The sequence below is a fragment of the Myotis lucifugus genome, unplaced genomic scaffold (assembly GCF_000147115.1).
Source record: "Myotis lucifugus unplaced genomic scaffold, Myoluc2.0 scaffold_145, whole genome shotgun sequence".
Classification (NCBI taxonomy): Eukaryota; Metazoa; Chordata; class Mammalia; order Chiroptera; family Vespertilionidae; genus Myotis; species Myotis lucifugus.
The window spans coordinates 633,047-645,946 of record NW_005871193.1 but is presented as its reverse complement, the minus strand read 5'-3'; the positions used below and the strand labels follow the sequence as shown (position 1 = coordinate 645,946).

At 59.5% G+C, this 12,900-nt stretch overlaps 1 protein-coding gene across 1 annotated transcript in view; it reads right to left on the bottom strand.

Moving 5' to 3' along the window:
* The window catches only part of CNTN2 (contactin 2), a 20,464-nt gene that overhangs the window by 3,913 nt on the left and 3,651 nt on the right, over positions 1-12,900 (bottom strand). The window contains 17 exon segments of the mRNA XM_006094824.3: positions 300-460; positions 1,004-1,184; positions 1,464-1,534; positions 4,201-4,350; positions 4,797-4,955; positions 5,771-5,891; positions 6,338-6,513; positions 6,811-6,938; positions 7,059-7,209; positions 8,516-8,645; positions 9,021-9,157; positions 9,558-9,733; positions 11,014-11,113; positions 11,388-11,597; positions 12,004-12,099; positions 12,241-12,416; positions 12,638-12,782. Of these exon segments, the coding sequence (XP_006094886.1) occupies positions 300-460; positions 1,004-1,184; positions 1,464-1,534; positions 4,201-4,350; positions 4,797-4,955; positions 5,771-5,891; positions 6,338-6,513; positions 6,811-6,938; positions 7,059-7,209; positions 8,516-8,645; positions 9,021-9,157; positions 9,558-9,733; positions 11,014-11,113; positions 11,388-11,597; positions 12,004-12,099; positions 12,241-12,416; positions 12,638-12,782 (2,468 nt within the window).

The following is a 12,900-nucleotide window of genomic DNA, read 5'->3' as shown; positions in this document are numbered from 1 at the left end:
CTGGGTCTCAGCTAGAGCTGCATTCACTGTGCTGCACAGACTGGGTGCTGTTTGCCAGGTGAGTGAATGAGTGCTCCAAGGAGGGAGAGGGAGAGAGTGAACCACCGATCGGCCTCCCGTCGCGGGCCCCACTCCGGGGACCAAGCCCGCAACCCGGGCATGTGCCCGGACCTGGAAGCGAACCGGGACCCCCTGGTTCACAGGTCGACGCTCAACCACTGAGCCCCGCCGGCTGGGCGCCCTCCCCCAACCTTCAACCCCAGCCTCCTCCCTCTCCCAGGCCGCAGGTCAGTGCTCACCTCGTAGCCCAGGAGGACCCCGTTCGTGTCCTGCGGCACCGCTTCCCAGGTCACGTTCATCTCTGAGGAGGAGACCCCCTTGGCCCAGACCTTGGTCGGGGCCACCCTGGGCTCTGGGGACCGATACAGAAGGGGTTTGGGTTCCCAGGCCTCCTCGCGTCCTACAGAGCAGCCACCAACCCCGACGGCCCCTGCTAACAACTTTAGGGCCCAGGGTCCAGGACCAAGGCCACGGGGACCCCGAGGGCCTCCCTCTCCTTCCCAGGCCTGAGGGGAGACCAGGTGGCAAGGGCTGGAAAGGAGGCCAGCGGCTTAGAGCCCCAGGCCTGCCTTCCCTGCGGGCACCCCGTGTCCTCTCCACCCCACTGCGGGACGGAGGGGGGAGTCTTCCCCGCGGGCACCCCGCGTCCTCTCCACCCCACTGCGGGACGGAGGGGGGAGTCTTCCCCGCGGGCACCCCGCGTCCTCTCCACCCCACTGCGGGACGGAGGGGGGAGTCTTCCCCGCGGGCACCCCGCGTCCTCTCCACCCCACTGCGGGATGGAGGGGGGAGTCTTCCCCGCGGGCACCCCGCGTCCTCTCCACCCCACTGCGGGACGGAGGGGGGAGTCTTCCCCGCGGGCACCCCGCGTGTGGGCCCGGGTCACCCACGGAGGGGGGAGTCTTCCCCTGAGGGCAGTGAGGCTCTCGGGCCGTCCCCACGCGGTTGTAGCTGCGGATCTTGACCTCGAAGGGCGTGTAGGGCCGGATGCTCTCGTTGCTGTAGACGAAGAACTGGGCGTCGGCGCCGGGCACCCGCGCGCTCTGCCAGCCGGCGCTGCCCTGCCTGCGGAAGGACAGCAGGTAGCCGAAGCCGTCTCCGTTCTGGTACTCGCGTGACATGGGCTGAGGGGCAAGAGCGTGGCACGGGTGAGGGCCGTGGGTGCGTTCCCTGCCCATCCTGCGCCCCGACCCAACCTTCACCAGGAGGTGCTCCTGCGGGAGCCGCGGGTGCAGGGGAGGGAGAGGAGGCGGCTGCGGGACTGGACAGCGGCTCTGTCTGGGTTCTCCCTGCAGCGGCCCAGCCCAGAGGCGAGTCAGGACTGGGGGGGGGATGTGGGGGGTGGGGAGGACTTGTCCCCCCAGAGAACTGGAGGCACGGTTTGCCTCTGTCCAAGCGCTTACCGTCCAGTTGACAATGAGCTCGCCAGGGGCTCCCCCGCCTCCGCTGAGCCCAGAGGGTGCCACGAAGGGGGCTGTCGGGACCAAGGGACACAGATGTTAATGGGCTGGTGAGTGGGCAGCGAGGGAACAAGAGCTCTGAGCCTGAGCCTGTGAAGTGAGCTAGGGTGGGGGCCCCCCTTCAGATGGGCCCTGGTTTTGTCCTCTAACGGTCCCTCTGGACGTGGGCCCTGGAGTCAGGCAGACCTAAGATCAAATCCCACCTCTGCCATTTACTAGCTGTGCTTTTCCGAGCAAGTTACTTAACCTCTCTGTGCCTGATTCTCCCTCCGTAAGAGGAGGATTCGGTTCCTCTCCAAGGGCTGTAAAGAGAATAAGATTAAAAATGACAGTGGCGAGTGTGTGTGTGTCTGTGTGTGTTTATCTGTGTCTGTGTATGTGTCTGTGTGTGTGTTTCTGTGTGTGTGTCTGTGTGTGTTTCTGTGTGTGTGTCTCTCTGTGTGTCTGTGTGTGCGTGTTTCTCTTTGTGTGTCTGTGTGTGTTTCTGTGTGTGTGTGTATTCCATCAATGATCATTGCCTCCTTCCCTCCTGTCGCTGAAACTAAATAAGAGACCAGCTCCAGTGTGCTTTAAATTCAGGGGAATGAGTAATTCAGAATGCAGTTGACACAAAAAACATTTATTTTGGGTTGCAGGGTGTTTTACTTTTTTCTTTTGTGGCAGAATTAATTTCCCAATTGTCTCTATCATTCAACAAGGCTGATATGAAAACAAGGATATAGTTCATCAGCTCATGAAGCGTGACATTGGCTGAGGATCAAAATATTTCTGCAGATGATGCAGCCATTAGAGTCTTATCTCTTGGTTTGATGACCATAGCTTCGGGCCTTGTCTCCTGCAAGGAGCGCTTAAACGCAATGCCCATCTGGTCCTGCGAGCTGGGCGTCATTGTCCCTTTTCAGGGCGGAAGGACTAAGGCCCAGTGCAGTTAAGCGACTTGCCTAAGGTCACAGAGCGAAATGGCACAGCTAGAATGTGCACTCAGTTCTGATCCCAAAGCCTCATCTTTCCTCTGCGTCACAGCGGCCTCTGTGCTCATGAACTCTTGGGGCGCCAGAGTGAGGAGACTGCCCCCTCCCCGGCCCTGCCGGAAGCCCCGTCCACGTGCCCCTGGAGTTCCGTACTCAGGGGGGTCCCAGTCAAAGCGGTGGAATGGTTGCAGAAAGGGCCCGGAGTCAGCCCGGGGCACCCAGGAAACTGTGGAAGGGGCACGAGGAGGCAGACCCTCACTACACCTCCAGGGGGCGGGCCTGTGGGGCAGGAGAAGGGGAGGCAGGAGAAGGGGAGGCAGGGTCCTGGTTCCGTGCTGCCCGGCCCGGGCCCCAGGGCTCTGGGGACGAGAGATTGCTCTAGGACGTGTCCTTCAAGCCAAAGGGTCCTTCCAAAACCCTCATAGAGACGGCATGATGCCTATTCTGACATAAACCAGCTCTCCTCCTGCTTCCTGCTGGTTCCTGGACTAGGCCCTTGTCCTGACCTGGTCAAGAGGGAGAGTAATTTCCCGCACCTGCACCTGTGAGAGCCTAGTTAGTACCTGTGACTACTCCCCCGTTTACCCATCTACCTCTGGTGCCGGCAGGTGGCACAGAATATCCACTTCATCTTGCAGCCGCAAGACCACGCCCATTTGTTTCCCTTCGTAAACTCTGTTAACTGCCAGGCAGTGTCCTGCCTCTTTCTCGGGTCTTTCCCTGTCCCACTGCCGAGGGTAGATTTCCAGTCCTGGGACCCTGGGGCTGGTGGACGACGGCTCTCGTGCTCTTGTGCTGGGCCTTTGCCTGGGAAAGGCTCAGAGGGCGGGCATGGAGCCTCTCCGCAGATGCTGACCAGCCCGTCTTCCCCTCCTGCCCCACTCAGATTCAGATACTGCCTTTCAGGAGGGCTGTGGGCAGACAGCCATCCCTCCTGCTCCCCAAGGAACCATCCGGAGGACTGGGAGACACTGGCTGCTTCCCGAGGCCCCTGCACAACACACACACACACACACACACACACACACACACACACACAGCCATACACTCATATACAATCACCCCTGCTCACACATGTTCACACACACACACACACACACACACACACACACACACACAGAGTCATACACTCATATACAATCACCCCTGCTCACACATGTTCACACACACACTCTCACACACACACACACACACACAGAGTCATACACTCATATACAATCACCCCTGCTCACACATGTTCACACACACACTCTCACACACAGTCATATATTCACACTCACACTCACACACACCTTCCTCATAACTGATTTCTGCAGTTCGTGCACTTCCAGGGAGGACATCTGCCCAGCACCCCAGGGTCCTGGGTTCAAGTCCAGGCTCTGCCAGTGTGACCCTTCCCTTCTCCAAACTTTGTTGTGTGTTTTTTTCCCAGTAAAAAACCCTTTTTGTTTTGAGATATCGTAGATTCACATGGAGATGTAAGGTTGCCCCCTGTTTTAATGAGGGCCTTGGCCAGGCCGTGGTCAGTGCACAGGGCTGTGTGCAGGGCAGTGGCCCGGCCCTGGCCTGCGTCGTCTCATGCTATGTTAGAGTCTGAAGCCCGGTCAGCAGGGCTGGGACTCTGCGAATTGCTCTTGGCCTGGGGCTCCCTTGGAGGAGGGCTAGTTTCTGTGCCTGAAGTTACTTCACTTTGGGACACCAGGACTGACCTGCTTCCTTGGTCCGGATTTTGCTGGAGGGCCCACTGGGCTCCCCAGTGCCCAGGATGTTGCTGGCTATGACCCGGAACTCATAGTCCATCCAGGGTGTGAGGCCCAGCACCTGGGCGGTCTCCGCATTGCCCTCGATGTTGGCGGGATCTGCAAGGCACGGAGGAGTCGGTGGTCTGAACGGAGAGGACAGGGCCTGAGCCTGGCCCACCTCTTTGTGCCCAGCCCTCAGGTGGGGCTGACACATACAGAACCCTCAACACCTCTTCCAGAAATGACCAGAAAACTAGTCCTCCCCGCCCTGGAGCCTCTGCTGGTGTCGTGGGCACCCCACACCCCCGTGCATGCAGTCATTGCCCCAGTAGCATTCCTGCCAGTGCTCAGGGTGCAGACAGAGGGCCTCCTCCTTCAACTCTCCCTACGCTCCTGCTGTCCACGTGCCACCATCTCCCCACTGGCCCGGTAGCTCTCTGCAGGCAGATGGCCCAAGCTTGTCCCTCTTTGAAGCTCCAGGCTCAGCCCCAGCCCTCTGCCCCCTGCCCCCACTGCTGGCACACAGCCAGGCCTTGTCCATCCTGAGAGTGCAGGACGCTTACTGGTCCGAACTTGCTTCCACTTCCCTGCAGGCGGAGTGCGAGCTTGCAGGGTGTACTTGGCAATGGGGCTGTGGTTGTCGAAGCCACGGCTCCAGCTGAGCTGGACAGTGGTGTCGCCGATGTCCCTCACCACCATGCCTCCTGGGGGACCCGGGGGACCTGCACCAGAGGTCAGAGCATTGTGGGTCAGAATTAGGCAGCTTCAAATTTGAGCCAACCTCCCCCAGGCTGGTTTGGGCTAGTGAAGTACCAAGTGGTGGCAGCAGAGGGCGCCACAAACACAGGCTCTGGTGGGAGAGTGAGGAATGGGGTTTGCGTGGTGGGTGGGATGTGTCCAAGGCTGGAGGGGTCACAGAGACCCTCACAAAGGGACGTGTGCTGACTTCCCAGCACTGAAAACTTCTGGCCTCAGCAAAGTCCTCCACTCTCGGGATGTGGTTGGGGACGCTTTCTAAAATGTTGGCTTTGGAGGAAGACTATTCTATTCACCTAGGGCAGGGGTTCTCAACCTTCCTAATGCCGCGGCCCTTTAATACAGTTCCTCATGGTGTGGTGACCCCCAACCATAAAATGATTTTCGTTGCTACTTCATAACTGTGATTTTGCTACTGTTATGAATCGTCATGTAAATATCTGATCTGCAGGATGTATTTTCATTGTTACAAATTGAACATAATTAAAGCATAGTGATTAATCACAAAAACAATATGTAATTATATATGTGTTTTCTGATGGTCTTAGGCGACCCCTGTGAAAGGGTCGTTCGACCGCCAAAGGGGTCGCGACCCACAGGTTGAGAACCGCTGATCTAGGGTCTATGAGGAACCACCAGATAAGTTCGGCTCAGCGAACTTCTGTCAGAAACACTTCCCCACAGCTCAGGGAGAGGCGGGGAATTAGGGAGCGAAGATGAGAATAGCCCAGCTGGCCTCTGAGGGAGTTGGGGTGGGGGTGGCAGTGGGAAACCCCGTCACCTCGGACCAGGACTGTGGCCTCCTTGGATGCACTGTCCACCACCGTCTGGGCCATGCAGGTGTACTTCCCACCGTGGCGCAGCTGGGCGTTCAGGATGGTCAGGTCTCCAACCGTCTCCTTCTGCACACAGGGGACGGGGAGTGGGCAGGTCAGGGGATGCAGCTCCGGCCCCCGCTGTATCTCGGTCCCATCTGTTCAGTGGGAGGAATCAGCTCCTCCCCACTTAGTCCCCCCGGGGCCTAAACACAGTCTGTGACACGAGACAGTCAACAACGGTCCAAGTGACTGACGCCATTGGTGTTGGGGGGCAGGATCACAACAGTGGGAGTGAGTGGCCGAGTGCCCTCCAGGCCTGTCCCGCATCTCTCCTAAACGCACGGGCTTCGGGCTTCGGAGAACCCAGGCAACTGCCACTCTAGGGAGGATGGTTATGAACCCGAGGGCGAGTCTGCCTGGCTGGCGTTCCCGAGGGAGAGGGGAAAGGCTTTGGGAGGTCAAGGCCATCTCGGGCCCCCTGTCTATCCCAAAGGAGGGAGGGGCTCTGGGCTCTCGGCCTCGGGCCTCACCACACTGGCCCTCCGGTAGTGACCCCCAGGCTTGTCGGGGTCGATGGGGAAGTCGTCCAAAGCCCAGATGAAGGTGAGGTCCATGGTGGGGTCGTGGGAGGCGTGGCACTGCAGGGTCAGGTTGTCGCCCAAGTTGATGTCGGCACTGGAGGGGGCTAGGGTGATCTTGGTCGCATCTGCCAAGAAAAACAAGGCCTCTGGGTGGATGAGGGGAGAGGTTTGTCCTAAGCCCCAGGAATGAGGAGGGGCAGCATGGCCAACATATCCGGACCTCCCAGCAGCCCCACGGGTGTGTGGGAGAGAGGCAGGACTACATCCTGGATGGGGGTGAGAGCGTGGTCCTAAATGAACCCGGGTCCTGGAGTGGTCTCACAACCAAGCTGGGAGGAACGCGGGACTCCAGGGCACGGTGGTGAGGAGGGATGGTGCCCCCGTGGCCGAGTCCACCACCCTCAGCCAGGCCACACCCTTACCTCGCACAGACAGGATGCCCGTGCTGTTGGCTTTGCCCATGAAATTCTCAGCGAAGCACGTGTATTTGCCTTCATCTGACCGACTGATGTTTCTTATGATCAAGGTGCCATCCGGAGTGACTGTCACTCTGCAGCCAGGACAGAGCCGATGTGGCCACCCCGGGGTCACACACGGTCCGGGGAAGGGACTCGGCTCCAGGGAGAATGCGGGGGAGCAGGAGAGGCTTGGGGTGGGGTGCGGGCGGTACCTGCTGCTGTTGACCAAGATCTCGGTGCCTTTGCTCCAGAGCACCACGGCCTTCGGGGCTGCCCGGGGCTGGCAGGGGATCATGACCTCTCCCCCGCGGGCTGCAGGGATCAGGCGCCGTACGGGATTCAGCCTGAAGTCGGGGGCCAGTGCTGGAAGGACAGGGGAGCGCCCCACAGTCACCCGGGGCATGTGCTAAGCACTTCATGTACCTTTGTGGTCAGTCCGTGAGTGACCCTCAGCACCACTTCCAAAATACACCCGGAATCCACCCCTTCCGACCACCCGCTGCCCCTCGCTGCTACAAGCCCCACACCCCCTGCTGGGCTGTGAAAAGGCCCCCACATCCGTCTTCCTGTTTCTGTATTTTCTTTCTGCAATTCTTTCTGCAATTCTTTCCGCCCAGTAGCCAGGGGTATCTTTTTTAAAATGTGAATTAGGCACTCAGCATGAAGTCCACCTTCTCACAGGGACTCACAGCTAAGTCCCTCTCTCCAATCCCATCTCACCCCACTCTGCCCCTCACTCAGTGTGCTCCAATCACCTGGGCCACTTCTGTTCTTTGAAAATGCCACCTTTTTTCCTGCCCCAGGACCTTTGCACTGGAAATCCCCCAGATCTTCACATGGCCGGCTCCTTCTTAGCACTCGGGTCACATCCTCAAAGCGACTGCCTCAGAGAGGTCTTCTTTGACCACCCCACCTCCCCGCCTCCCCTCCTCCTACCGCACTATCAGATTTTCTTTAGTCTGTTTTCTTCTTTTAGTCTATTTTTTTAGTCTGTATTTTTAATGGCTGTCTGAAATTATCTTATTTAATGATTTGATTTTGTGTTTATTTGCCCCCTTTCTCTACTGGATTGTAAGATTCTTGAAGGCAGAGACCTTATCTGAGGAGGTACTGAATAAATATTAGTAGAATGAATGAATGAATGAATGAGCCTTCCTTAAGCCTCACTACAACTTATGAGGTAGGCATCACTGTGCCCATTTTACAGATGAGAAGACTAAAGTTTCATGAGCTCAAGTAACACAATAAGAATATGAGCAGCTGCCAACAGTTACTGGGCACCTGTTATGCTTTGGGCAGGTCCCTCATGCTTTACTTCTGTCATCTCATTGAATCCCTACAACAGCCGTGTGAGGGCAGGACTACTGCCCACATTTTATACATTAGTAAACAGACACAGAGCTGAAGGGTCAGGCTAAACACGAATCTAATTGCTCTGGTTTCCGATGACTTTGCCATTTTTTTTTTTCATTGCAACAAACATTTAAATTGTGCCAGACAGAGAACAAGCCACCTCATCTCCTTTTTAAATCCCTGAGTTCTACACAGAAGCTGGTGGAAAACGAAGGAAAACTGCCAGGTGTGTTGTGTGTTTAGAAACGCTGCGTGTCGACTCCTAGCGCCCCACCCGTGCCCCCGGGGGTGTCCCCAGCCTCCCTGGGCCCTTTACCTTGCACGGCCAGCTCAGCGCTGGCGTAGATGGTGCCATGCTTGTTCTCTGCCACACACTGGTACATGCCTGAGTCGTCCAGGCTCAGCTTGGAGAACCGCAGGTCCCCGGCCAGCACCTCTACCCGGGTCTGTGCAAAAGAGCGGGGCGCAGGGTGGGGCAGGGGCGGCAGGACCACTGGAGGCCCAGGGTGGAGGGGCCCGCTCCCTGGAGGAGGGGCTCAGATGCCCGGTCCCATCTCAGAGTCGCCTGGAATTCAGGACTTGATTCACTGGGCCTCCCTGTGCATCAGCACCGAGGCCAGAGGGGCGAAGTGACCCACTTGGGACCACACGGTGTTTCGGTGGCCGAGTTGTGCCTGGACCCCAGTCGGGAGTCTATCCAGTTGACCAGCCTGTGGCCAAGTGACTCTGGGATGGAAAGAAGCACCTAAAACACCCTTTAGCCCAGAGGTGGGGGTGGGGTGGGGAGGTAGGGGTGTGGGAGGAAGCCCCAAGTCCGCTACCTGGGAGGCCAGAGGCTCCCCATTCCGCAGCCAGCGCACCGTGGGCCGGGGCTTGCCGGCGGCTGCGCAGCCCCAACGCAGGCTGGACCCGATGTCAGCCTCCATATCCGAGATCACCTTCAGCCACTCGGGCTGGGCTGTGGGGAGCAAGGGAGAGAGAGGTTGGGGTTGAGCAGGGAGGAGCCTCCAGCTCATGAAATGGGCTGGGATTGCAGCGCTGCAGTTCCTGCGCCAGACAGCAGAGGGAGCCATCAGCATCCCGGGAGGTGGTGAGAAGCGGCTCCAGCAAGTTGGCACATGCAGCCCGTGCCACTGGCTGTCTTAGCAACTTAAATCCTCCTAACGCCTTCCACGTGTTTTCTGTAACACCAGCTGAAGCGCTGAGCTGGCCACGGCGCTAGCCTCTTCTGTCCCCACACCCAGGGCAGTCCTGGCACCCGAGGCTTAAGCAAGGGGCCTCCCAGGCTCCTCCCTGGCTTCTGGATGGACTGCCTCGGTCGGAGACCAGGGTGCAGGTGGGGAGAGGGGTCCTCGTACCCTGCACGATGATGCGGCCCTGGACGCTGTCTCGGCCCTTGGAGTTCTCCGCCTCACACTCGTAAGTGCCCTCGTCCTCGAAGCTGACGCTGGGGATCTGCAGGGTGGGCTCTGCGGTGGCCCACTGGGGGGACAAGGAGCCATCCACTTTGCGCCACTTGATCCTGGGGACAGGGCTGGCAGGGAGACAAAGCCAGGGGGTGCACTGAGCTAGTCAGACGCCCCTGTGCGGGCAGCTCTCCACACCCCGACCCTCAGGTCCTCCTGGGATGCTGGGCAGGTGGGGGTGGGGAGGCGGGCACTCACCAGGGGCCTGGGAAGGAACCGAGGGAGGGAAGGGCCTCTCCCAGGTGAGCCTGGAGCACAGACAGGGGAGGGGCAAAGAGGGGGCTCCCTCCTCCCTCCACGCCCCTGAACAGTGTGGCACCTGTGAATGTGGTCTTCTGTGTGGTCTGTACCGGAAGCTGACTGGCCCTCCCGCCCCCACCCTGTGCTGACCACCGTGCCTCTCCTGGGCCTGCCCTCGCCGACAGTGGCCTTGACCTGGGTCTTTATGGCCCCCCCCCCCCCCAACAGGGCCTGGCCTCTACTTTCCACAGGGCCTCTAGTTGTTAGTAACCTGTGTACTAAAATGGACAGAGGTGTCAGTGAGTCTTTACATCTGGATTATCTGAAAGCCCAATAGCTCTCCACAAAGCAGGGGGCAGCCTGGGCTTCCTCAAATAGCAGGAGATATTCATTCTACAGGTATTTATTGAGCACCCACTATTTGCATAGCCTGTCCCAGTGAATCCTTTTCCTGGGAGAGCATGATTTCTATCGCAGTTTTTAAAAAGGTAACTGTTGCCCTAGCCGGCTTGGCTCAGTGGATAGAGGGCCGGCCTGCAGACTGAAAGGTCCCGGGTTCAATTCCTGGTCAGGACACATGCCCAGATTGTGGGCTCGATCCCCAGTAGGGGGCTGCAGGAGGCAGCCGATCAATGATCCTTTCTCATCATTGATGTTTCTATCTCTCTCTCCCTCTCCTTTCCTCTCTGAAAGAAATAAAAATATATTAAAAAGTAAAATAAAATAGAAAGGTAACTGTCAGCATCCACAGAAGCCTTACTAAATGCCAGGCTCTGTCCTGAGCACTTCACGTATGATAACTCACTGCCTCCTCATAACGACCCTGTGAGGGAGGAACTATTGTTATCACCATGTGCAAATAAGGGGACCGAGGCACAGAGAGGTTAAGTATTTGCCCAAGGTCCCCCAGCCAGCAAGTGGCAGAGTTGGGACTTGAACCAGGCAGGCCGGGTGTTTAGGGTTCGGTGAGGGGTCACTGCAAACGGTGGGCCTGTCTCCCTGCGAGACCCTGAGAGAGGCACCAAGATGGCTCAGTGCCGCCCCCGCCTCCCCCCTTTCTCTCTGGGGTCACCGGTGTCCTGCCCGCCCTCCCGCCTCCACCACTCACTTCCCGAAGGCAAAGCACTCCAGGGTGACCTGCTGTCCCACCAGCGCGTACGTCTCCGCTGGGAACCGGGCCTTGATGCTGGGCGCGAAGAGCCTGGGATCTGGGGCGAGAGGGTTTGCAGGTCGGATGCTAGAGGTCCGGGCCAGGTGCTCCCGTGCCAGGATCGCAGCCCAGCTCAGCACCGACTCCATCCTAAGTAACTTTCCCCCTGGGGACCTGGGCCGAGCGGCTGAGGTCTTGTAGCAGGAGGACCCGGTGGTCTGGGCCCCAGACCCTGTGCCCTGTGAGCTGCTTCACAACCTCCGAGGGAAACCCCTTTCCCCACACCCCCTGCCCCTCAGCCCTCTCTGCCCGGCCTGCCCGCCGACCCTGACCTTCAGCGGCCAGGTTGAGCTGAGCAAACTTGCTGAAGACGCTCTTGGTGGAGAAGTCCATGTGGCTGGTGGCCAGGCAGGAGTAGTTGCCCAGGTCCGAGGCGTTGGTCCGGGCGATGTACAGGTTCCCTGTGGTCTGGGACACGAAGTGCCGCCCGTCCGTCGGGATGAAGTTGGGGAACTCATTGAGGAGCCAGCGGTAGGACAGGCCTAGGACGGGGGGAGTATGAGGACACCGGGGGGTGTTGGGCTAACAGGCGACTCTGGGTGGGACCCCGACGTGCTGGTGGGGGTCTGCAGACCCAGTCCTGAGAGCCCGTTCTCTGAGCTGAGCTGGGCGGAGGGGAGACCTAGAGGGAAGATTGCCCTTTATTCCTGCCCCTGGGGAGTGCAGTGCACCTGACAGGGAGCGGCCCGCAGGGACCTCCCAGCCGGAAGGGGGAGGCAGGGCTCAGCGCTAGAAAATGTTGGGCCCATGAAGGAACCACCACTTAAGGCTGAGGGCCCAGGGTGAGCTTCCAGGCGCCACTCACCACCTTCTATCCACCCTCCTCTGCTGAGCTGGCGCCCGCCTGGGCCCTCTGTCTAACCAACCACGGGCCGGGGCCCGACGCACCTGGGTAGTGGGCAGGGGGGTTACAGGGCAGCATCACTCCCCAGCCTGCGTGGGCTTTCACGGGGTCCCGCTCCTCCTTGGAGAATTCCTGCAGGACTGGAGGGAAGACCAGGCCGCGCTCAGGCACCATCCTCCCGCCCGCCGGGCCCTCCCAGCGCAGCCGCCTGCCTCTTCTGGACACTCCTCCCAGCCACCTCCTCCCCCCGAATGTCCGGAACCCCCCGGGTCTGGTCTCACAGCCGAAGCGCAGGACGGCCTCCCTGCTGACCACGGTGCCCACGGGGTTGGAGGCCAGGCACTGGTAGACGCCAGCGTCCTGGGCCTTGGTGGGGCTCATGATGACCAGGTTGCCTCCCACCAGCTGGTGGCGGGAGCCCGGCTCCAGCTTCATCTCGGTGCCGTTCATCTTCCACCTGCAGCGGGAGGAGGGCCTCCTGAGTCCTGCCCGCATAGCTTCCCGAGGTCTCACCACCGTGAGGTCTCACCACCGTGGGGTCTCACCACCATGGGTCTCACCACCATGGGTCTCACCACCATGGGTCTCACCACGTGGATCTCACCACGTGGATCTCACCACGTGGGTCTCACCACCTTGGGGTCTCACCACCGTGGGTCTTACCATGTGGGGTCTCACCTGTAGGTGGCCGGAGGGCTGGCGCGGGCACGGCATGCCAGGGTCACCTTCTCCTCCGTGGACTCCTCTGGGAATAGCAGACTGAGCGGCTGGTCTTCAAAGACAGGGCCGAAGGTGGCCGGGGATCCCCGGGCCGAGCTCCCGGCTGCGGATGGGGACACTGGGCCTCAGGGACTGGGCTGGAGCCCGGCCTCTGGGGCGGTGCCGCCCAGGAGAACTCTCACAGGGTGGGAGGGTTCTGTTTTCTGCACCGTCCAGTCTGG